General features: G+C 40.6%; 1 protein-coding gene across 13 annotated transcripts in view; it reads left to right on the top strand.

Annotated features, from left to right (window-relative positions):
- The window catches only part of celf2 (cugbp, Elav-like family member 2), a 473358-nt gene that overhangs the window by 418128 nt on the left and 31015 nt on the right, over positions 1-24215 (top strand). For 7 of the 13 annotated variants that reach the window (XM_047390245.1, XM_047390243.1, XM_047390244.1 and 4 more), the window contains 2 exons: positions 13196-13357; positions 16916-16979. In XM_047390245.1, the coding sequence (XP_047246201.1) occupies positions 13196-13357; positions 16916-16979 (226 nt within the window). Of the gene's footprint in view, positions 1-13195; positions 13451-16915; positions 16980-24215 lie in introns of all 13 variants that reach the window. The other 6 variants (XM_047390242.1, XM_047390240.1, XM_047390241.1 and 3 more) reach the window with 1 other exon arrangement.

Here is a 24215-nt window from a genome sequence, read left to right as displayed (position 1 = left end):
TGCCCGCACCGCAGCTGCACCGGAACTGCACCGCGTACAGTGTGAGCCCGGCGATAGATAGAGAGATGAATCAGTCCTTCCTCTTTCACTCTCTGCAGCTGTGCATTAAAACTCTCAAAATTACAAACGGATTTAGCAATGCTGATCTGAACACTATTTCTCTGTGACACGGTCATTTACTGTTCCTAAACTTTAAACTAGTGATTTGAATCTGGATCTCTCTATATTTGATCACTTCTGCATCAGGTGTTGTTAAATTATACCGTGCAGAAAGAAGCAAAGAATGTGTGTAAAAGGTGTGCAAAAACGTAAGAAATTTGCACTTCTCTGTGAATTCTCCCCTAGGTGTCAGTTATATTTTTTATTGGCTTATTGGCTACGTTTTATTGGCTAATTTTGGAAAAGTCGTTGATACTCATAACGTTTGACATTTTACTTTTATTAGGTTCTGGATAAACGTAGGATTGACTGAATAATCGGCTGTAGCTAAATTTCACTGAAGCACATTCACTGCTTGTATAAGTGCTAAAGTAACATTTTAAAGACATTAACTAGACAAGCCGGAAAAACTGGCATTACCAAACATTATTTTCACTAGAAATTCACATTAAGATAATATGGTGACTTAATTAATTAATTAATAACTGAACTTATTAAGAGATATGGGGGGTTTATCTAATTTCTAATTTCAATCATTAAATTATTTAAATAAAATTAATAATTATATTTTACTCAATCAAAGCATACTACTAAATAATAGTAATTATCATTATTATATTATTTTCTACAGCCAGAGAGCCAGCTTGATGCCATGTGATGATCTCACTAAATGTATCTCCTTCAGAAATGTCATCTTCTGTTAATCTGAGATAAACAGTTTATCTACCATATTTGTCTTAGTATCCCTGCAAACTGATGTTTTATTTAATCAGTGTGTTAAGACTGTTTAAAATAAGTCTGTAAACACTGTTGAAGGCAGACCCAATAAGCACTGGCAAGAGATTTATGGTGTTTAAATAAATTCTGTTGAAAATAGCGCTTGTGAACGTCGCTCTGCACACTGCATTTATCAACATTCTTAACATGAAGGGTGTTAGTAAAAAAACAACAGGAAGATAAACGTCAACCCAAGTCATCATTTTCTCAAAGAAATGAGGGAGGACTCAACAACCTGGATAGGACATGTAAGAATAAGCAAAACGTGAACTGAATCTGAAGCTTAAAACCACAAAATGACCCAAAAGATTGACTCTTCTATCACAGCAGCTGAGGGAGAAGAACGTCCGTAGTCTCCTTTCATGCAGGAAACATGAGAAATGTTTCTGAAGCTACGTGATGGGCCAAAATACAGGAATAAAAAAGGCTTCTGTGTACCAGATCCAAAACTAATCAAACCCATCATTTATTCAACTAATGTTGCTGCATGCAGCAGTAGAAAGCCTCCATACTCTGAAATGACACATTTGATGACTTATATATTAAAATGTTGCAACTCAAACACAGATTCAGATGTTTTTAAGTTTATAAATTTAATTTTTTACTTACTGCTGAGCATCTGCTTCATTTGTATTGACTGTTAAATCCAAGGTAAGATATCTAATAATCCTTTAGAGTCATTCCCTGTTTTTATATACATGTCATTTTAAAAATTAGATGGTTGTTGAAAAGTAAATTTATTTCACTAATTCAGTGAAAAAAAATAAAACTTGTGTATTTGGAAGACTCATTTCACACAGCATGGTATATTTTTAAGTGTTGGTTCTGGCATACAGCTAATAAACACCCAAAATCCTGCTTCTCAGAAAATTTGAAGGATTTTTATTACAAAAATGTCATGTCATGTCTGACATGACAGATGTCCAGAAGATAATCACTGACACCCTCAACAAGCTGGTTGTTCACAGAGTTATCGTGTAATTGGAAAGTTAAGTGGAAGGAAAAAGTGTAGCAGCAAAAAGTGCACAAGATTAAGGCTTTCTTGTAATCTTTTAAATCAGATGATTGGGAACTTTATTTAATGGCTGCAACATTTTGTTGAAATTTGATTGACAATGTTCTCAGTGGCTCCTCTGGTCTTATCGTAAGCTGAAATGTAAAATTTTCAGGCTCCAACAGGAGAACCTTGATCAAGTATCAACTTTATATTTCTTATTTTCTTTGGCCAAAAATCTTCCAGCCAGACCAAACCATGCTGTGACAATCAGCCGGCGCCCTTGACACGGCAGCCGCGATTGTTCTAGACCTCATCAGCTGCACAGCGACCCCAGTGAGACCATAATAGAGACCCAGCCGCTACTTTTTTGTGCTCTGTGCGATTTTGGGGCGCCTTCGCCAGCCTTGTCAGGTCGGTGACGGGGGCAGGATGACAGGGCCGCTATTGGTGAGAGAATTACACGTTACAAGACGGGCCTGGAGTGTGAATCAGAGAGAAGGAACAAAAAGTGGTAATAACAGGCTGTGTTAAAGGAAAAGGAGCGAATGGCGTTCACCCCTGAAGCCCCCTCATTAGAGCTGATCATGATAATCACTGCTGCTATTGAAGTGCTGTGACCCTGACATGGGGAAAATGCATGCTCCTCTCTTCTCCTGTGAGGGACAGAGCTGGGTTTTTTGCTCTGTTTGTGCTGTCACACCTCAGATATCACTGAAGTGTTTGCAGTGGCGACGTGTCTGTCTTTCTGAGCAGAAGGAGTGACACTCTCCTCCAACAGCGTTAGTATTAAGCCAGAATTATACTCGCTCTGAGCAGTCGGGCGCCACAATGGGCCTGGTAAACATCGCCGCTTTTATCATGCACACGGGGGGAAGAAGAAAAAAATAAAGCCTCAAACCATAACACGACAATATTGCAGTGGACAATGGCAAAACACCTTCATTTCCATTTGAAAACAAGCTGTCTATCCTCAGGCAGAGCTAAATTGCCGCATCCGTTTGTTAATGTTCCCCAGTTTTTGCAATTTAAAAGTAATTACTTTGGGTGCGAATGAGGGAATGAGGTCTGGTAAATAGAGTTTGGTTATTGTCTTGGCTCTGCTGCAGCCCCACGGTCTTTACATGGAGCCAGATCATGATGTTTGTGAACACGTACGTGTCACGAGTTGGTGGGGGGAGGCAACCCCGTCGCCGCCTTCATTGATGGCTCTGTCACTGTCGTATCCATCCTCATTACCATGTGACATTCAGGTACACCGGGGTGCACGCACTAAATGTCAGGTGGTAATGAAAGTGGATATGACCGAGAAGGGTAATTCACTGAGGCACATCTAAAGAAACACAAGAGATGAGGGTCGACTTCACTGTGTTTGTGTTGATTTGCATCATACACTCAGAGCAATGCTGGAAAAAGGTGTTTTCAATCTCACAGATGACTTCTGCTTTTAATGTTTTTATCACTCTGATATGCTTCAGCTCATAACAAACAAAGATAACCTGATTAAACACAAACAGTAATCCCCCCCCCCCCCCTTTATAAACTATGAATTAACTGTGGTTGACCACTGCCACCAGCCACATCCAGGCAAGATCATTGTCAGACCCATAGAATCAAGAAATCTTTTGAATTGGGCATGCCTGGCAACATGAAGTAGGCTACAAAGAGTAACACATCATGGTCTGATTGCAGAACTCATTGACAACCCATCCAGGAAGTCACAGAAGAACCCAGAACAACATCTAAAGCTCTGCAGGCCTCAGTGCCTCAGTTAAGGTCAGAGATCATGATTCAACAATAACAAAGAGAGACTGGGCAAAAATGGCCTCCATGGGCGGGTTCCAAGGCCAGAACGACTCCTGACCCAAAAGAACACAAAGACCTGTTTCACATTTTCAAAAAACATGTTGATGATCCCCGAGATTTTTGGGGAAATATTCTGTGGAATGACGAGACAAGAGGAGGGTATGTTACATCTGGTATAAAACCAACACAGCATTTCAAAAACCGAACATCAGATCAACAATCAAACATGATGTTGTTAGTAGGATGATCTGCGGCTGCTTTTAAGGTTCAGTATCTGGACGACCGGCTGGTATTAATGGAACCATGCATTCGCCTCTCTTCCAAAAAATCCTGAAAGAGAACCTCTGACCATCGGTTTGTGACCTTAAGGTAAAGATCACTTGTTTTCTTCAGCAGAATGCATAAGAAAATCTGAATAAAGGCTTTTTGAGTGGCCTAGCCAAAGTATGGATCTAAATCCGGTTGAAATGCTGTGACATTACCTTAAACATGTTCCAACTGAAAACCCTCCAGTGGTACTAAATTAAACAGTTCTATAAGGCAGAGTGGGTCAAAGTTTCTTCGCAGTAATGTTAATAACTTATTACTAGTTATCATGAACACTTGATGGCAGCTGGAATAGCCAGTTATTACGTTTAGGGGGTTATTACTTTTTCACAAAGATCATGTCAATCATTTATTTACTCAGGTTATCTTTGTTACATATTAAGTTTTTGTTTGATGATCTGAAAAATTAAAAGTTCACAAAAAAGCAAAAACTGAAGAAATATGTAGGGGGGTAAATACTTTTTACCATTTAAAGTCATTTAGTGTTCAGGTCAACCTGTTTCAGTGTTAATTGAGGCCAAAATATTTTATTTTCTATTATTATGACCATCATCACGACACACGAGGGCCACTTGCACGTGATCACGCCTTCACCGCATGCACGCGCTCCTTCCTTTCCACCTAAACGCAGAAATGTTCAAGTGCATTTAAACGGGCTTAAGTATAGCATGACCGGAAGCAGGTCGGCGTGTGTTTAAACAGCGAACAAACACGTGACAACTAGAGTGAGAGAAGAGAGGGATGTACAGAGCAGCTGACAGCAGAAGGAAAATATGGGATCAGATTAATCAGTGTGGGTAAGGCTTTTTAACCAAAGGAGTCAAAGCCAACCTGAGGTGAAAAACACAGAGGGGAGATTTATGTGTCACAAGCCAGTGCCGGTGGAAATTGCCAACTGTCTGTATTTATTATCCGAGCAAAATTAGCTCCTGAGAGGAGCGGACACATATCTACACCACCGTGCAAAATTCCCGAGTCATCCCTCTCCCAGACTTTATGCTAACCTTTTTCCACGTTTTTTAAAGCATACATTACCCCATATAGGCCATGGCTCAAGTCCCAGTCCTGGAGAGCTACTACCCTGCAGCTTTTAGATGCATTCCTTCTTCAACGTACCTGAATCAAATGAATGGTTTGTTACCAGGCCTCTGCAAAGCGGGATGACTGAATGCTGATGAGGGAATTTTGACATTTAATTTTGGTGTGTTGGAGAAGGGATGCATCTAACAGTTGCAGGATAGTAGCTCTGAAGGGCTGGAGTTGGACACCCCTGTCATAATAGCAGAACTGGACAGAAAACAAGTCAAAAAGCATCCAGAGTGTTGAAAACCTTTGGTCACGACTAATTTAAAAGACTAAAGGAAGGTCAGATCTAGTTATATTTAATTCAATAATTATCCAGTTTTATTCCCAACAGGTACATGCAATCAATTATTGGTGCAAAAATTTTAGTTATAAAATGTTAGGAAGAAAAAAGAAATTTGACAAGTTAACAAAGTCATCATTAGGTCAATGTTGGATTTTAAGTTTCAACATATAAAACACATCCCTTCAACTGTGACAGATCAACAAAGTCTCACATAATACATAATTTTTTTAATATTGAACAAATACAAAAAGTTGCATGTGACTTTTGTTGCAGCTCCAAGAACTTTGGAGTCTATATCTTTGTACAAATAGAGACTTAAATCTTTGCCACAGCATTATGCCGCCACAACCATGTTTCACAGGGATGGTGGCAGCATTGGTTTTATACCACAGATGGGGTTCTGCATGTAGGCCAAAAAGTTAAATTGGGGTCTCATCTGATCAGTGCACCTTCTTCCAAATGTTTGCCGTTTTGCTGACCTTGTTTTAATAATGGGTTTCTTCTAGCTCCTTTTCCATAAAGACCAGATTTGTGGAACCCATGGCTAATAGTTGTCTTGTTGAGAGAACAGCTGCATTTTACAGACATTAAATTACACAGAAGTGCATGTTTTTAATTCAATCTCGCTTTAGTCTGCTACCTGAATAGCAAAGTGAGACTGAATACAAATGCACGCTGCTCATTCCAGATTTTTATTTTGAAAAGATTATAAAACCATAAATCAATTTCCTTCCACTTCACAATTGTGTACTATTTTGTAATGATCTGTCAAATAAAATAACAAAATAGAAAATTGCTGTTATGAAACAAAATGTCAACAAGGTACTGTACATAAGACTCAGCAAGCAATGTTTTGGTCATGTTAGTATAATTTGTAATTGGATCAAAAAGTTCATAGAGCGTGCACACAGAACTCAGGCTCTCCATTTAAACTTCTGGGCCACCAGCGTTCCTGTCAGCAGAGGAAGCTGGGATAGTTTGACATTTAAATCTGAGAGTGATAAATAAATGAGATGGCAAAAATTCAGAGCACATAATATCTTATGAAAAGGACGAGAGAGAGAATTTAAGTGTAAACAGACCTAGATTAGAGCTAGCATATGTGCATCAAATATGTCAAAGATGGGATTCCTCCATCAATTGTCTTCCAGAGCATTCTTCTTCCTGCCATCACTCTAGATCCTCATAGATCTTCACAGGCTAGAGAGGGTCCACAAAAGTCAGAATACGTATTTGACACACCAATATTTATCTCAGTATATATATATTCCTAATGGGGCTATTGCTTTTTCTTCTGCAGTGGAGTCTTTTGCAATTCAAGCTGGCAATTAGGGTTGACTACATTACTTATTGTTTTCATGGAAAAAAACTGTACATACTAATTCCAGGTGTTTCCTTAAATGGTCCTTGGTTCCAAGACTACTCTTTGGATTTATCTTTTCACATTAATGAAATGCATCACTGCGATGTGGCAGACCCTGGCCACTCTTTAAAGAAAGCTTAGTTCAGTCACTTAAATCCAGGATCTTTAAGTCAAGATTTAGGTTTTATATATGAAGTTGTAGATTGGAACAGTAAATCTATAGCTTTTTTGTGCATGCAATACCATAATCAGTCTCCCCTTTTAATGATGTTTATCTACCATGACTCATGAACAAGTAACCAAATACTGAATTTATTGGCTTGAAGCAGAGACTCAATGTCAACCTAGATGGAGCTTTACGCTTTCCATGGAGAACCATGGCCTCAGGGAATCTTACTATCATTCCAGCAGCGGATCATTAAAGCGTACACCAATGCTCACAAATTAGAAATGCTGATAGAACAATGTCATCTGCAAAAGATAAGATACTGGTGTTCAGAACAAACAGACCGCATCCCTATTACTACACCATGATCAGGTCAATGAACACCACAACCACGATAAGAGATGAGGTACAGACCTGGTGGAGTCCCAACTCACACTTGGAACAACAAACTCATACTTGTTCATTTGTGCCGAGACTGCATACACAATTTATGTCTTGGTTTTACAGAGACTGGATACCCTTGAAAAGTGACCCCAACACCACACTGCCTCCTACAGAATGCATCAGGCAGGCTCAGTTCTAAACTCAAAAAGAAATTGTTTTAAAAGTTTTTATCTTGGAGGAGGTTTTTGACACCTGATCCATGCAGGAGTTACATAAATCAAAATCTGGATGCCACAATCATGAAGGTGCTCATTTCTGTGGCAGCAGTAAGATTTCAAATGATAGGCTGTCACACCATTTGCCCACCCTGACCCACCTGTCAGTCACTGCCATACCGCATTATTAGTCCATCAAATATGAAGCTTTTCAGGTTTCTGTGATTCAGGGACTTTTAAAAGAATCTTTCTGAAAGTATTAATATATTCATCTGAAAATAAAGATCTGCATCTCAGAGTGGCAGTTTGTGCAGGAGATTGGTAAAAGATAACTTTTCAGTTCCACTGTTCAATGGTTAGGATTAATTGGAATGTATGTACCTGACTTTTGTGAAGTGCCTTGAGACGACATGTGTTGTGAATTGGCGCTATATAAATAAACTGAATTGAATTGAAAAGGTTTCCTATGGGAATCTGTGGCATCTTAAAGATGTGAAGGCCAGGCCATCTGCGGACAAATACAAAAAGCATCAGAAATTAACCGATGCCCTACCCCCTGTATCAGGTCTACAGCTTATAATGATTTAGTTATCCAGATCCTGAAACCATTTAAGAAAATTCACTAACCAGTAATACAAGTTTAGAGGATTTAAATCACAATCTGCAGGGGAATATAAATATTCATATCTGAAAGTGGCCAATTTGTAACACATCGGATTGTTTTAGTTAAATGCAAAACATGAAATTTATTTATATCCAATTCAGAGACAAAATCAGTTGCAGCCTTATCCAATTCTCAGAAACAGACAACAAAAAGAGACATGAGAGATGATGGAACTTGCTGTGGTTTATAATTCAGAAACTTAATTTAAAATCAATATGGCCTTTGTTTTCAGTGTAAGATTTATCTAAAACATAAACACCAGAAACTAGTCAATTCTTTGTTTTTTGTTTCCTGCTAATGAAAGTTTAATCCTTGAGAAAACCCTTCAGTCCCTGCAGAATGTTTCCTTCTGATGTGGAAACAACCAAAGCAGTGTAGTTTTATGGCGAATGCAGCCATGAGGACCACTTCCATTATCAGACAACAAACCAACAGCTTGGACATGTTGCTCAGATGCATTCCTGGATGTAAAATGAAACATAAAAAGACACCAGGTAGTAAGGCCATTATGGGTAAACAATCATAAATTGAGAGTTAAACGTGGTTTGAAATGCATATTTTTTCTTGGGCCAACATTTCATTGGCAGCCTCTTTACGTTCAGACTTTATGTTCGAAACCCAGGGTTTAGAGATAAGCAGCAGCCAAGGGCCCCCGTCACCGTCACCTTTCCACCAGAGCAGGACTGTAACCCTGGGTTGCATTTCCCCCTGACACTCCTTCAGTGTCGGCTGGTGTAATGAGATAGTTAGCTGGTGGACGGAAAGGCGAGCCCCACATCTCAAAAGGAGCACACTAACCCTCCACCTTTGATTGCAATCCTGTCGTCTCCACTCCTTTATCTGTCGGCGCTCAGAATCAAGAGACAAACAGGCCAGCTGGAGGGAACGGGTGGTGGGCTTAAAGGTAAAGTAAGGATCTCCCAAAGAGCCAAACCTCTTAAATAATAATAATAAAAAAATGTTGAATAAAAACAAAAATACAGGCACAGCACTGTGGACCCTCACCACCCCGAGGATCCTGTCCATCTGACCTGCAAGCCATCATCTCTCTTAAAGGGACAAATTGGTCACATGACAACTTGAGGTTCTATGGAGAGCCATTTTGGACATTAATCAACTCCACCCTACAGACCTTTACAGCTGCCATCGCTGTGATGGATCCATATTTCTCCAATGCTGAAAAAAAATATTTCATAGAGAAATCAGAAAATAGCACAAATATAGCTGTGCAATGTAAGATATGGTTGTCAGTTGTCAAATTATTCAAAATGGTTGATAATTATTTAAAAAATAGCTGAATGCAATTAGTTACATTCATTTAAGGCAAACACACTGGGGAATTTATACACAAAGGCTAGCCTGCAGGAAACCAGAGGGAACAACTCTTATATTTAAATACAAAACAATGTTCATACTATAACTAATCACAAATAAATTTCCAATCATTTAAATTTCCAGATCTTTGGTAGCTTTTAGCAGACTGATGTATTCTTCCACTTCCTGTTGTTGCATCATAAGTCCTGTATTGAATAAAACAAAAAACTTCACAGCTTTTTCTGGCACTCGGACCATTAGAGATGTGGTCTTGTAGAACAACCTGGGATGTTAGAGAAGACAAACCTAGATGAATTTATTCTTCACTGATTACAGATAATTTTATGCACAGTTTATGTGTGAAATCTTTACTTTGTTTGTGAAAACAATTAAATAGGGAGTAGTTTTCTTAGATATATTGTTTTAGGTGTTAACATTTGAACGACAGATGTCCAAACCTGACCATCCTTATAGGTGCCTTGCTTTTTTAGGTCGTTGTGAAAGACTTAGTTTCTCTGTAGATTTGCTTTTAAAATCAAATTAGAGTTGTAACTTTTAAAAAAAGCATAATGTGGTGCAAATTACAGTAGCTGAATATTGCCAGATTTCTCTCCAGCATCCTGCCATGTTAATTATCAGTTCTCATTTTGCACTGAGAAGAAAGGTACCATTTCTTTGGCTCAGAATGACGGCAGCCTGCAGTTTTGATGTCATGTTGGAAAGTGATGATAGTCAGCTTTGCTTTGTAATTATGCTGCTTTTTTTTTCTTTCTGGTAAGTTTCATGAGTGACTCTTTGTCTGGGAAGATTAGAAATCTGCTGCTGTGTCAGCTTCCTCTTCATTAATTAGGAGAGAACTGCAGTAATTTCCAGAAAAACTCACAGGATGTTTAATTTTTTATAAAAATTGGGCTACTCTTGTTTAAAGTTCCCTCCACAACCACAAAAAGATATTTTCCTGTTAAATGCTTTAACTTTAATTAGTTAATTACAACATAAAATGCAAAGATTTCATCAATATAAGGAAAGCTGTATTTCTGTTTGTCTATAGTTATTTTATATTTTAAATTCTTTACATGCTTGCTTTGTTTTCTGCTCTATTCAGTGTTTATTCAGTCTGTAGTTTAGGTACATCCTAAGTTTTAAACTAGACCTCATTTTCCCAGCTTTTCCTTCCAGGAACCAGAGTTTCTAGTCACCTTTGATAAGTCTTGATCAAACGTTCTTCAGACGTTTTTTTAAAAGTTGATTCCTTGACATTTCTTTGGATGCTTTTTAACTCAGTCCAGTCATGGAGAAAATGATGAAAGCTGAAAAGTGGAGGACAAACGAACCACCAAGCTTAAAACTCTATAGAAGAAATCATGTCTTTGAAGCTGGATTTTAAAGATTTGTGAGAAACAATCTTTGGTTTTGAGTTTGAACCAGTGGTCATACTCTCAAAACAAATAAAATGAAGATATAAGACAGAGAAAAGGGTGTTCTTCCCAAGAAAATAAAAAATTATCTTCAGAACTACCTGGTAAGGGCTAAAATCCTCCCTTCAGTCCAAAACACTGATTTAACTGGTTTTGAAGGGGAGGTCCTGGTGTGAGAACCTGTGCATCGGACTGATTTGCAGCCAACTGTGATGTGGGTGGAATGAGGAACCGTCCCTGCTCTATTTGGGTTGCGGATTAGTCTGTGCCATCTTTCCCAAATCAGCCCCATAATCTAGCTGCAAAGCTCTCCTCAAGCTAACTCTGGCTGTCCATAGTTCACCAATCAACTTGCCCATGTCCCCCACACACTTGTGAGGTTTCACATATGAAGCTGGCTTTGCAGAACCACAAAAGGCATTGAGGGGAATGTAACCAGCTCACCGTTTGTCAGACATTCCCATACTGAAGCCTGAAACATATTTGATTCTTATCCAAACGTGTTCTTCTACAACCGGGGTGCTTGGCTGCTGACGAAGGCTAACCACCATAGCTTAAATCTAATGATTTCTTCTGTCTCTGCTCACTTCAGCGTAGACCATCTAGTCAATACCTCGCTTGGCAGTTCAGAGATATGACAACAGCAGGGTAACTTCAACGCCCCATTTGCCAAGTCAGTCCTTCAGCACAGGAGTTCAGGTATATTGGTGTTTTGTTCCTGAGTGATGGAGAACAGAGCCATAGATGATAGATGGACTGGATCTTTTTCCAAAGAAATAAAGCCACAGCTGTGGTTTGTTGCAGTGCAGAAAGAGTTCAGCAGATAAGGCAAATTCTGGATTTACCGGTGTGTCTATCTTCCAACCCTCACCTATGTCTTAACCACTGGATCTTGACAGAAGAAGGAGATCTTCGATACAAGCAGCTGATCGAGGCTTCAGGAACGCCATCATCTTACGGTGAAGCTTGGAGTAGAGTTGATGTGAAATAGGGCCAAATCGTGTCTTTGTGAGAGGCAGCTGGTGGTTCATAAAAATCTGATTCTTAGTGAAGTTGTCTGTAAAGCGTCAACTTGCAGGTTGTATGATTCTGAGGTTGGAGTCTAGAGGCTTAGAGAAAAACTTCCCTCCGAAGATGGTCTGGAATGAAAGTCTAAAGAAGAACACTGACCTCAGGAAAAGATCAAGAACATTTTAAATTAATTAAACAAAGTCTGGATGTTTAAAAGCAAAAAATGAAGATATAAGGGATGGGATTTAAGATTTTATGTTTTAAACTGACAGCTCTGGCAGTTCTGTGTATTTGGGGGCAAAAAGTGAGAAAATCGCACTCCCTCAGTCCCAGACACTTGACATTCTGTGCCTCTCAGCTCTGAATGTGCACGGCACCATCTGCAAAGTAGCCAAATCCCTTCCCTCCTTCGTCGAGCCCGTATCCCCACCTAAAACTAAATGTTTCAATCAAAAGGTTTTATCCTCCTGTGGCAGATTGCCTTTGTTTTCCGACGGATTTGCCCCTAGTTAAGCTTTGATTGCACTTCGAAAGGAATGGTGTGTTGCAACAGATTATCACTTTGAGCTTCACTGTAACTTTCATCAGGGAACGCAGTGTGTTTCTGTCTCATGTCCGACATGTTGGTCCTTTTGTGTGCTTGACTTCGTCTCTCTAACACAGCAGCAGCAGGTTTGTGGAGAAGAAATCCAGACATTACACGATTGTCCACATTTCTGAATCTCCCTCTTGCCCTATCGCCCTGTCCTGCTGGTTATCCCAATCACTCACTTTCTTCACACACAGACACACACGCACATCAAGTCTCACTTCATAAAAGATGATGAAATAGTTGGAGAAGTCGGGAAATCAGTGTCTGGTGAAACCGTTTTGGACTCAGAGATAACTGAGCCTTTGTGGGGGGAAAAGAAGAAAGCCCCGCTGGCTTTAGAGCACAGTTTCCTGAGCGACTGTGTGCGTGTCCTGTGTCGCTGAGTGTGTTTCGATGTGTGGAGAAGCTTCCTCCTCTGATTTCTTTGCTAACATGTTTTGATTAATATACTTTAAGATCTTTCTGCAGATTGGAACCTTTATTACATGCAGTACTTGAATTATTTGTTATTTTTTGACTGAATTCTTTGCAGCAATCATGATAAACAAGTTTAACATTCCTGATAATCTTTCTGTTCTTGCCTCCACCTCTGTCTTTACTTGCCTTCTCTTCTGCCTGCTCCTCCTCCTCTTTTAGGGCTGCTCATCTCCCATCGTGGTGAAGTTTGCCGACACACAGAAGGACAAGGAGCAGCGACGTCTGCAGCAGCAGCTGGCGCAGCAGATGCAGCAGCTCAACAGTGCGACCACCTGGGGGAGCCTGACGGGCCTGGGCGGCCTCACTCCGCAGTATCTGGCTGTAAGAGTCGCTGCCGCCACGTCGCCCACCTCCATCATCACCTCCTCCTCCTCCATCACCCCCTACTGCAGCCCTGTGGCCAGCGCAGCCACAGTCAGTGCCCCAACCAGAATGATTATCCCAAAATACTCCCTGCCTCCTGTTGTCCTCTACTTTCCTCCTCCTTTTTGTCATATAATTCCCCAGAGCTCTTCCTCACCTTCATCTTCTTCCTCTTGGAATTTTGGCCTATAAAACCAAAGCTGGAAAATGCAACCAGTGACATGTACTGTTAGTAATACCTAGGTTATAAAGGTTTTACAAAGTAGAACAGGAAGGAATGAAAATAGAAGTGATGCAACAACAAACTAAAATCAAAACTAAACATTTTAACAAAAAAAAAATGCTCCAAGCAGAGGTCCCACATACAGTTACAACCAAATATTTACATACTCTGTACAAAATGACACACAACCTCTGTTTTCTCACCGTCTTACATTAAATAAGACTTAACTACTTCCTGTTGTGGCTCAGTGAGGTTCACAAAAAAATGTTTACTTCCTAAATGCCAAAATAATTCAGATGTTTACACAGATTTATTTAGTATTTAGTGGAAATGCTTTCAAACTGTTATGGGTTTTCTTCAGTAAGCTACTCACAGTAGTTTGCTGGAGAAAATGAAGTTCTGTGTTTCTGAGTGTATTCCTAGAGTGTAATCTGGCTTTTTATGTTTCTTTTAGAGTAATGTCGTCTTCTTTTCTGAGTGGCCTTTCAGCCCATGTAAGGTACAGGGCTCATTTCACTGTGGTTAATGACTCTCTTACCAGCTTTAGCAGCTTCTTCACAAGGTCTTTGCCGTTTGTTCTGAGATTTATTGGGACATTTCCCACCAGAACCCACTCCTCCCTCAGACACAGAACCTTTCTGCTTCCTGATATCTGGACATTCCCTTTATGTTTATACTTACACATAATTGTTTGAACAGATGAACATGGGACTTTTGGGAATGTGGAACCTGGATCCAAGGATGAAACAGACTGGTGGAAATCCACTATTCCCTTGGCTGATATCAGCTATCAAGCAGAGTTTGAGGTGTTGCCTTAAAATACACAAATGCTATGATGCTTATAAAGCCATGACGCCATCATCTGGACTACCCCATTTATTTCTGCTTTTAACTCTACATCAATTATATACACATCACTGGTCTTATATACATGAAGCTGCATTGCAGAACTTTGTAAAGCAGGTCTGCTGTTAAAATCTCAGCATTTCTAAGGCTTTTGTTTAAAGGCAAATCAGTAACATTACATTTATGCTGTAGTGTTAGAGATGGGTCAAGTGGAGACCTCCCCAATATGTGCAGGGTTAACCCTAACCATAACCCTCAAAGTCTGGACTTTCAAGCATGATCTCTTACAACTACCCGTTTTCATTTCTGTTTGTTACAGAGATGCTTTGTGATTATATTCTATGTTTTTAGCAACTGAGAGTGAAACTATCAGAACTATGACACCAATTAAAACTCCAGCATTTAATGCCTGACCTTAATAATTGCTTGACTTATTAAGTGCTCCTTCATAAGCTTAGTAAAACCATGTTAACTGCAGCTAATCTTTCCTGTTCTTCTACAAAACTGAACTGGAGTTGGGTTAACATTTAGTCCCAATGTTTAAAACATTGAAAAGAAACAATAATGGTGAGATGATAAATTATTTATCTGACATAGTAATGGAAGATTTCCTTCTGTTTTGGACAGGTTGTTGAGTGTCGCTGTTTATTGAAGGAACTAAAGAATTCATGAGGTTATTTTTGGACATTTAAGCAAACATCGTTATACACTAACAGATTCTGCCTCCTTCTGGTAGGCTAATTACAGCATAAAAGTATCAAGATAAAGCTATAATTTTAGAAAGAAAGATCCCCAAACTCTTAACCTAATCTCATCCAACCATTCCGACATTTAACAATATGTTTGCAACCTTCTTTACAGATAAGATCATCAAGCAAATGTTAATATCAGACAAAGATGACCTGGAGAAATACAGAAAGCAGCTTTTAAAGGAGTTAGTGAGTCAGTTCAGTTGGTCATTAATGTGGAGGACCGTTTAAGGTCGTGCATCTTAATCAAATTCAAGACCGGACTTTAACTAGGCCACTACAAAGCCTTTTTTGAGCCATTCAGAGGTCTTGCTGACATGCTTTGGACTATTGTCTGGCTGCAGAACCTAAGTGAGCTTGAGTTTAAGGTCACAATCTGATGGCTGGATGTTTTCCTTCAGGATTACAGCGAGTCATCCAAGTCCTGAAACAGCACACCTGCCCCAGACCATCATACTACCACCACCATGTTTGACTCATTTGAAAGGCTGTGTCATGCATCTTGCAAAAAGGTCCACTTCTGTCTTGTCAGTGTATGGAATATTTTCCCAGAGGCCTTGGGATCATCAGTATGTTTTATGGTAAATGTGAGACGGGCCTTTGTGCTCTTTTGGTACTTTGGAACCCATAGAGGCCATCTTAGCCCAGTCTCTATTACTTGGTTTCCCATCTACTCTGGAATTTCTTTAGATCAGGGCATTATGTTTTTTTTAAACCTTCAAGCCTACTTCATCTTGTCAGACAGGTTTTATTTGAACTATTTCTTGATTCTTCAGGTCTGGCAGTAATCAAGCCTGGGTGTGGTTTGTCAAACTGATCTCATCGTTCACAAAATGTGGTTATTACAGTTAATTTCTGGTTTAACTTCAGAGCGTTTGCTTTTTAGCACTGAGCCAGATGGATAGCTGTTTTTCTTAATAAATGAAACCATAATTTAAAAACTGCTTTTTATATTTATTTCAATCAGTTTGATCTGAAATAGTTAAGTTAAAAATAAAAAACAAAGGGACTTTTTTACAGCAACGGTTTGGGATTTTTCTCAAATGAATTCACGAAAAAAGGATCTAGAATGGTTTTGAACCCCTGAAATTTCCGCCGATCCCCAATTTGAGTCGAATTTGAGCTCAGCAGCAGCTGACTCACCCGATTGGGACGTTTCTTCTATTGTTGTACCTCCTTCTCTTCCTTTCTCTACTTTTTCTGAAATGTTTTGTGAGATTTGGTTTCAAAAACCACCTCGATCTGCCTCAGTTTTTAAATTAACCTCGAGTTTCTGAATTAGCTGGAGGGAATACAGTCACTCTCTTACTGATATATTGATTTATTTGAGAGATTTTTCTGCTCTTTGAATCCTCTTTCTCAGTCATTGTCCAAATGAAATTCCCAAAATAGATACAAGACGTTAATTTGCTGTTAATTTGAGTCTTCGAAGGCTGGGTTTTTGACAGCATCAGTATTCCTGATTTGTTTTGGAATCTAATTAGTCAGTGAGATTAGAGCTTTCATGCACAAGTTGTCTGAGAGAACCGTGCAGGAATGCAAACGGCGCTCGCTTTGAGGAGAGATCAGACTTTATTAGCAGCTCATTTACTCATCGAGCGCTGAGCCGAGAAGCTAAACCACTTCTCAGCTTCTCTATATGGTTGCTTTACTTCCACCATCCACCCACCTCACTTTGCTTCTGTGTCTCTCCTTTAGCTGCTGCAGCAGGCCGCCTCCTCCGGCAACCTGGGAGCCTTCAGCGGGATCCAGCAGATGGCCGGTGAGTCGTCCGTCAACAGGCTTGTTTGAAACCACAATCTACCACAGCACTGGACTCTTTGTTGTGCCTCTCTGTAATATATTTATTTCCACAGACTTCTAAAAGAGGACCAAAGAGCATAACAGATGAACTTGCGTGGCGGAGTAAAGAGAGCTCGTTGCCCTGAAGATTTATTAACCGTTGCTAAGATTTGTCTTGATCTTTTAATGAGGCCAGGCAAAGAGTTGTGCCCAGGGCGTGTAACGGCAGCAGCGAGGCTTTGTCAGGGATAGATGAATCACAAGAAAGGAGGAAAGAAAAGGGTAGAAGGGAGTGCAGAAGAATGGGTAAACGTAGTGTGTGTGCGCTGTGGGTTGGCACCATCTACTGGAGGATGTGTGCGAGTATCTGCAGGTTCAAAGCAAAGATAAAGCCTTTCGTTGTTGTTTAGGATAAAATTTTATTTTCAAAATTCAAACTAAGCAACAAAGTGTTTTGCAGTGAATTTAGTCAGAGAAAGTTTAAATGTGAAGCTGCATGGGGTGTTGCATAGAGCCCCATGGTAGCTGTCCAGATTCGATTCCCGACCTTTAGACCTTTGCTGCATGTCTGCACTTCTCTCTCTGCCCACTTTCTGTCTGTAACTGTCAAAAAAGGCCAGTAGTGCCAAATAAATCTTTAAAAAAAAGTCAAGCTGCAGAAGAAAAATGCATATTGTAACAGCCTGAATAATCCTGAAGTATTACAAAAAGCTCAAATCAGAAATCAAACTTTTAAAGCTTTTAATTTCGGTCACTGAAGACTTTAGATAGTCGTGGAGACTTGCGCTCATCATCTCCTGCCCTCTTCTTCATCTCCTCTTTTCTCTCCAACTTCAAAGCATCATTATGCAGATTTTTTGTGGTCTTCCAGAACTCGTTCCAAGGTTCTTACAGTCTGGAAGAATAGGTTTGGAAAAAGAAAATCAGTAGAAGGAACATTGTCTTTCTCCTTATTCATCGTTCCTCTCTTCCTTGTGTCCTTCCTTATTTGCATACTTCCTTCCCTATATCCATCCTTCTTTACTCTTTCTCCTTTGTCTTTCCTTTTTTTCTGCTGTTTTCTCTTCCTTTTTTCCTTCTTCATGCCCTTTCTTCCCTTCTCCATTTTTCATGCCTTTCTTTACTTTCTTCTTTCCTTCATTTATTTCTTGTCCTTAATAGATTTCTGTCCTGCGTGCTACCTCCATTCCTTCTTTGTGTCGTTCCTTCATGCATTTCATGTGTCCTACCTCCCTTCCTTCTTAGAAAGTCCTACCTGTATTTATTTCTTGTCCTTTCTTTCTTGTGTCCTCCATTCCTTTGTTTTGTCCTTCCTTTCTTCCAGGTTTTTCTGGTACCATACATAAAACCTGCCCGACATAAACATATTTGCCAGAAATTCACATTGAATGCTTGTGTTTTGTTTAAGAATGAATGAGACTAGGATCTTTCAGAAGTTGAGTGTGGAAAAGTCTGGAATTCTTCCATGAAAAATGTGATTTTACCATGAATTTCTTCGCCCCACCTTCATTACCTGCTCGTCTCAGTGAGAATTGAGCTTTTCTTTGGTCATTTCAAATGAGAAAAGAAGATGAAATAAATCACTGGAATGAAGGACCTGAGTGTGTTGGTAGATTTTAACCTCCAGTTTTCTGTCATGTTCTCGAAAAGCTACACCGCCTTACAGTTTTCCCAATTCCTTAAAATCACGCTGACAAATCGGCTCTGGGAGGGTTTGGAACGAGCGGGGAGAGAAGGGCGTCTCATTCGAGAGATCTGTCGGTCCTCCATCTGCGCTGGTGAGGAAGAGACTGGGAGCATTAGTGATTGGCAGGAGATGTGAGACAGCTGAATGGCATCTGGTCCCAGTCTTTAACACAAGGAGCTGCAGAGCTGAGAGGCTTCAATTACACCAATGAGCTTTCAATTAGACGCAGCCAACGGCGGGCTGGAGCAGCGAGGAGCGCTCGCATCCTTCCACACATATGTACTCGCACACAATGGACCCGCTCACGCACCATCTGCACAACCCAGATCCTCCGACTCTGATCCGTTTGTCTCAGAGTCTCCTCTCTATCGTTTGCTGCTCTTCATTCCTCTCCAACAGGGTTTTTATTCTCCTGCCTGCGCCTTCTCTCCTCATAACTGTCTCGAAAATGTATGTTCAGTGAGGGAGATAGCCTTTGACAAATGCAAGTAAGAACTGGTGTAGAGCTTTTGTGGAAAAACAAGGTGAGAAAAGGTTACATGGTGAGAGAAAAAGATTGAAACAGAAGAAGAGCTGCTTTGTAGTTGCTGCTGTCATGCATCAAACCAGAGGAGAAAATAGACTCTGGGAGGGATGAAGAAAGATTAAAAAGAATATTGGGGATTTAAATCAAAAAAGAAAAGTACAGTTAATAACAACATAAAGTGGTGCAATAGTAGAATTATTGGCCCAAATAAATAAAAACAGAGAACAGTTAAAAAATGGTATTATAATAAAGTGATTTAACCTTTTTCACCAGGTTTGTTCCTAAAAGTTAGAACATTTACTTGAACCACACCCAAAAACACGACAGAAGCTCTGCAGGTAACACCAGGTCCAAAGACCAATATTTCATTGAGTACCTCATAAAACTGAGGATCTTTACGCAAATCCAACTTTAAATCACTGAAGGTAAAAGGGACGAAAATACATGTTATATTTTGTTTGTAAACGTGAGTATCATCTGCATAGCTACAAATGGTAGAAAAAAATGCTGTCTGCCATCTAAATATGTTAAATTTCATGAAAATGGTAAACTCCCTGAACACAAGCTGATATCTAGATGTGATTGAAAACTCAAGAAAGGGTAATATATATATATATATATATATATATATATATAAAGATATCCATATGAGACATATAATTATGTACAAATTTGATTAAAATGTCCTCTATCACAACTTAAAAATAACCTTTAGCTCAAAATGTGGCAAATGTCCACAAAAAGGAATCTACTGACATCTAAATGTAAATGGATTGAATTTATTAAGCTCTTTTCTAGTTATACCAAACACTTAAACACTTTATGATAGAGCCACATTCACCCAGTAGCACTGCCAAACACATCCATACACTGATGCACAGATCAGAGGGAAACTTGGAATCAAGTGCCTTGCCCACGGGCACATCGACATGTGGCAGGAGGAAGCTGGCATCGAACCCACAACTTTTATATTGCAAAGAAGTCAATTCAATCCAACCTTGCAGACAGATTTCAAGTCAATTACATCCATTCCAAATTGATACTAGTTATCGAACAGTGCAGTCAAATTCAGTTTATTATTCAAGATGGTTAAAACGTTTTCTATCCAAGGAAACCCAGCAGATTGGACCAAGTCAGTGACTTCCATTATTCACTCCTCCTGGATGAGCATGTACAGACAGTGGATAGTCGCTTGCATTGGCTTTGCATCAATCCCTCATACTAAGCATGCATGTAGCGACAGTGAAGAGGAAAACTCATTTTTAACAGGAAGAAACCTCCAGCAGAACCAGAACCAGGCTCAGTGTGAGCGCCATCAGTCACAACCGACTGGGGATTCAAGCAGACAGAGCACACACACAACAAAGCACAGAATCACTGATCCAGGAGTACTTTCTATGTAAAAGAAAGTCAAAGGTAATGTTGGTCAAAAGGGAGCATACCAAAAAAGACATTGACTCGTACTCGTTGTCTTCCGCTTATCCGGGATCGGGTCGCGGGGGCAGCAGACTCAGCAGAGACACCCAGACGTCCCTCTCCCCAAACACCTCCTCCAGCTCCTCCGGGGGGACCCCAAGGCGTTCCCAGGCCAGCCGAGAGACATAGTCCCTCCAGCGTGTCCCGGGCCGTACCCTGGGCCTCCTCCCGGTGGGACGTGCCTGGAACACCTCCCGAGGAAGGCGTCCAGGAGGCATCCAGTATAGATGCCTAAGCCACCTCAACTGGCTCCTCTCGATGTGGAGGAGCAGTGGCTCTACTCCGAGCCCCTCCCGGATGGCCGAGCTCCTCACCCTATCTCTAAGGGAGTGTCCGGCCACCCTACGGAGGAAGCTAATTTCAGCCGCTTGTATCCAGGATCTCGTTCTTTCGGTCATGACCCAAAGTTCATGGCCATAGGTGAGGGTAGGAATGTAGACCGACAGGTAAATCGAGAGCTGCGCTTTTCGGCTCAGCTCTCTCTTCACCACAATGGACCGGCACAGCACCCCATTACTGCGGCAGCCGCACCGATCCGTCTGTCGATCTCCTCTCCATTCTTCCCTCACTCGTGAACAAGACCCCGAGATACTTAAACTCCTCCACTTGAGACAGGAACTCCCCTCCAACCTGAAGAGGACAAGCCACCATTTTCCGGTCGAGAACCATGGCCTCGGACTTGGAGGAGCTGGTCTTCATCCCAGCCGCTTCACACTCGGCTGCGAACCGCCACAGCGCATGCTGTAGGTCTTGGCTAGAGGGGGCCAGCAGGACCACGTCATCTGCAAAAAGAAGAGACAAAATCCACTGGTCCCCAAACCAGACGCCCTCTGGCCCTTGGTTGCGCCTAGAAATCCTGTCCATAAAAGTTATGAACAGGACCGGTGACAAAGGGCAGCCCTGCCGGAGTCCAACATGCACCGGGAACAGGTCCGACTTAGTGCCGGCAATGCGAACCAAACTCCTGCTCCGCTTGTACAGAGACCGGATGGCCCCTAGTAAAGGGCCCCCGATTCCATACTCCTGGATCAAAAGACATTGAAATCTTTAATAATCCTTTAGTTGATTAAATGATTTAACTTGCCATTATTTCCTTTATTATACAGACTTTTATGCCTCTTTGGTCTAAACTTTAACCCTGACAGTGTTTTCAATACGAGAAACTTGAATTTATTTGTATAGACCACACTTAGGTCAAACAAGAATAAAACTAACCCGACTAAATATAGATTGAATTTGGAAGGGATCAGATGGACTAACCAAGCCTGACTTTCTTTCTTTAGGCTATATTATGACACAAATACAACAAAATGTCGCATTTTCAACATATATTTCTGTGCTTAACAAGGACAATAACCGACCATCCAGAAACAAGGTCTTAAAAAGATTTCCATGGACAGTCAGTGTTTGGAAAGGAAGGAAACGGGGTTGAGGAAGACACCACAGTGCTCAAGATATTAGATTTGGATCCTGTGGTCTGCAGTGTCAAAACCAGCTGTGACAGCTTAAAACAGAAAACACTGGATGGAAATTGTGTATAAAAAAGTGTGAAATATAAACTCTTAATTAAACGTGGAGACTAATAGAAACCATAAAGAACACAAAGAACAAAGCTATTAGCTAAATTAAAAGGTTACAGACAGCTCAGAAGGTCAATGAAAAAGGGAGGTTAAGGAAGAATAAATTGGTAGAAGATTAAAGACAAAAGGGGGAAAGAAAGTACCAGATTGGAAGAAAAGAAAAAAAATAAACCAAAATGCTCCACATTACAAACAAATCCGGTCCATGTGCCACTTTCTAAAACCAAGATCAATACCATTCGTTCAACCCCCCTAAATTTGCAATGTTTCTTGCTCAGTTGCACCTTTGTCTGCCTTCTATATGTAAGACAGGGCCAGAATTAGCACGGCTGTGAACATGTGTTTTCGTTAGATTTTGATAGAATGAGTGACGGCTGTTTTTATTCCCGCCTCCCCTGAAAATAGAAATCCATTTCAGCTTTGGGTGTATGACAGAAAATTGGAGAAAATCGCCCTGTAAACACAATTGGTTTTGGCTGCGACGGTGGCGGTGTTTCTGAGCAGCAGAGACGAGTGAAGAAGTCACACACATCTTTTCTGCGAGCATGCAAGCACGTTGCATTACCCAACCCAAAAACTCAGAGCTCTCGCACTCTGTTGCAGTGATTTGGAGTCTAAAACAAGACTAGGCTTCTAAAAGCTGCCAGCCTCTTTCTTTCTCTCTTTCTTTCTTTTTTTTAATCCATTTAATTTACCAATCAGAAGTGTGAATCCAAGTGATGAATCCAGCCATCTGTTGTCATCGTTCGGTTTGGTTGTCTGGGAGAAGGATTTCTTTGTCTAACAAGATGGATCTTCTTCGTGGCGTCTCGTTTTTGTTTGTCTCTCTACATGTGCGTATTCCCATAGGACTGTATATACACCCAGGCTGTATATACAACACATACACCTCATACGTACCACCTTTCCCTAACTTTAACAAGCTCATGTGTTGGAGACAATCTCTCTGTGGAAGGTTTTGCTGTGATTACCTTCATGAGGTTTTACAGAGATAAAGATGTTCAGAGAGGGCAGGGATACCAATGTTTTATAGCCCCTTTTTTTCAGTATTATTTAGGTGTTGGCATGTACAGTAGTCATTAACTATGGTTAAGTACAAGCCCATATGCTAATGTCAGATAGAAGATTAACTCACGGTTGATCATTTAGAGAATAGTTGAGCCTGCAGCAGTGCTGTGAGGGATATAGCGTGGAGTTTTATTCATTTCACATCAGAACTTGAGCCTGAAAGCAGAAAATATTTTACACTCTGACTAAAACAAAAAGAAAGCGACCAGAAGGTTATGGTCCAGTTTGGAGAACATTTGGTCCACGTGCAGATCAGTGAAGGGTACTTAGATGATTCAGCTTCTAACATGCTGGCACATCTAGAACAGGGATCTAGTGGTGCATACATGGTGGTTTGATAATGTGTCACCAGGAATTTACAGAAGCCTCAGACAGTAACGTGAAGGTCACTGAATTAGATGCCTCGTAAAAGCGTTGGACAGCATTTCCAGCGCTGGACAGTTTCTTGGGTGTTCTTGAGACTAGGGGGGACTTTGCATGAGGCATTCAGATGATATAAATGTCTAATTTTCAAACCAGTGGAGACATAAGGCAATCCAAACAGGTAATGTTGAGTAGAGTACACCCTACATGCTGAGCAGTTGCAGTCATCAGTCCATGACCCCTGTTACAGCACTGCACACATGAGACAAGGCACCCATAGTATGTTGGAAAAGGTCTGATAACTGTGATAAAGCAGTATACAAGTCCAGGCCATTTACCATAACTGTGCACAGAGGCAGGTCTGACTGTCATGAGGTTCGATTATGTGTGATGCTGAATACAATGACCGTCCATTGGTGTGATCTGGATTGGGTGACCAGAACATCTGTGGGTTACACTCACAGAAAGATTAGTTCAAACATGAGGCATGATATGACAATCAGTCCCCCATCATGT

The sequence above is a fragment of the Girardinichthys multiradiatus genome, chromosome 17, assembly GCF_021462225.1.
Source record: "Girardinichthys multiradiatus isolate DD_20200921_A chromosome 17, DD_fGirMul_XY1, whole genome shotgun sequence".
Lineage (NCBI taxonomy): Eukaryota > Metazoa > Chordata > Actinopteri > Cyprinodontiformes > Goodeidae > Girardinichthys > Girardinichthys multiradiatus.
Note: the sequence above shows the minus strand (reverse complement) of the source record. Positions and strands in the feature narration are given on the sequence as shown.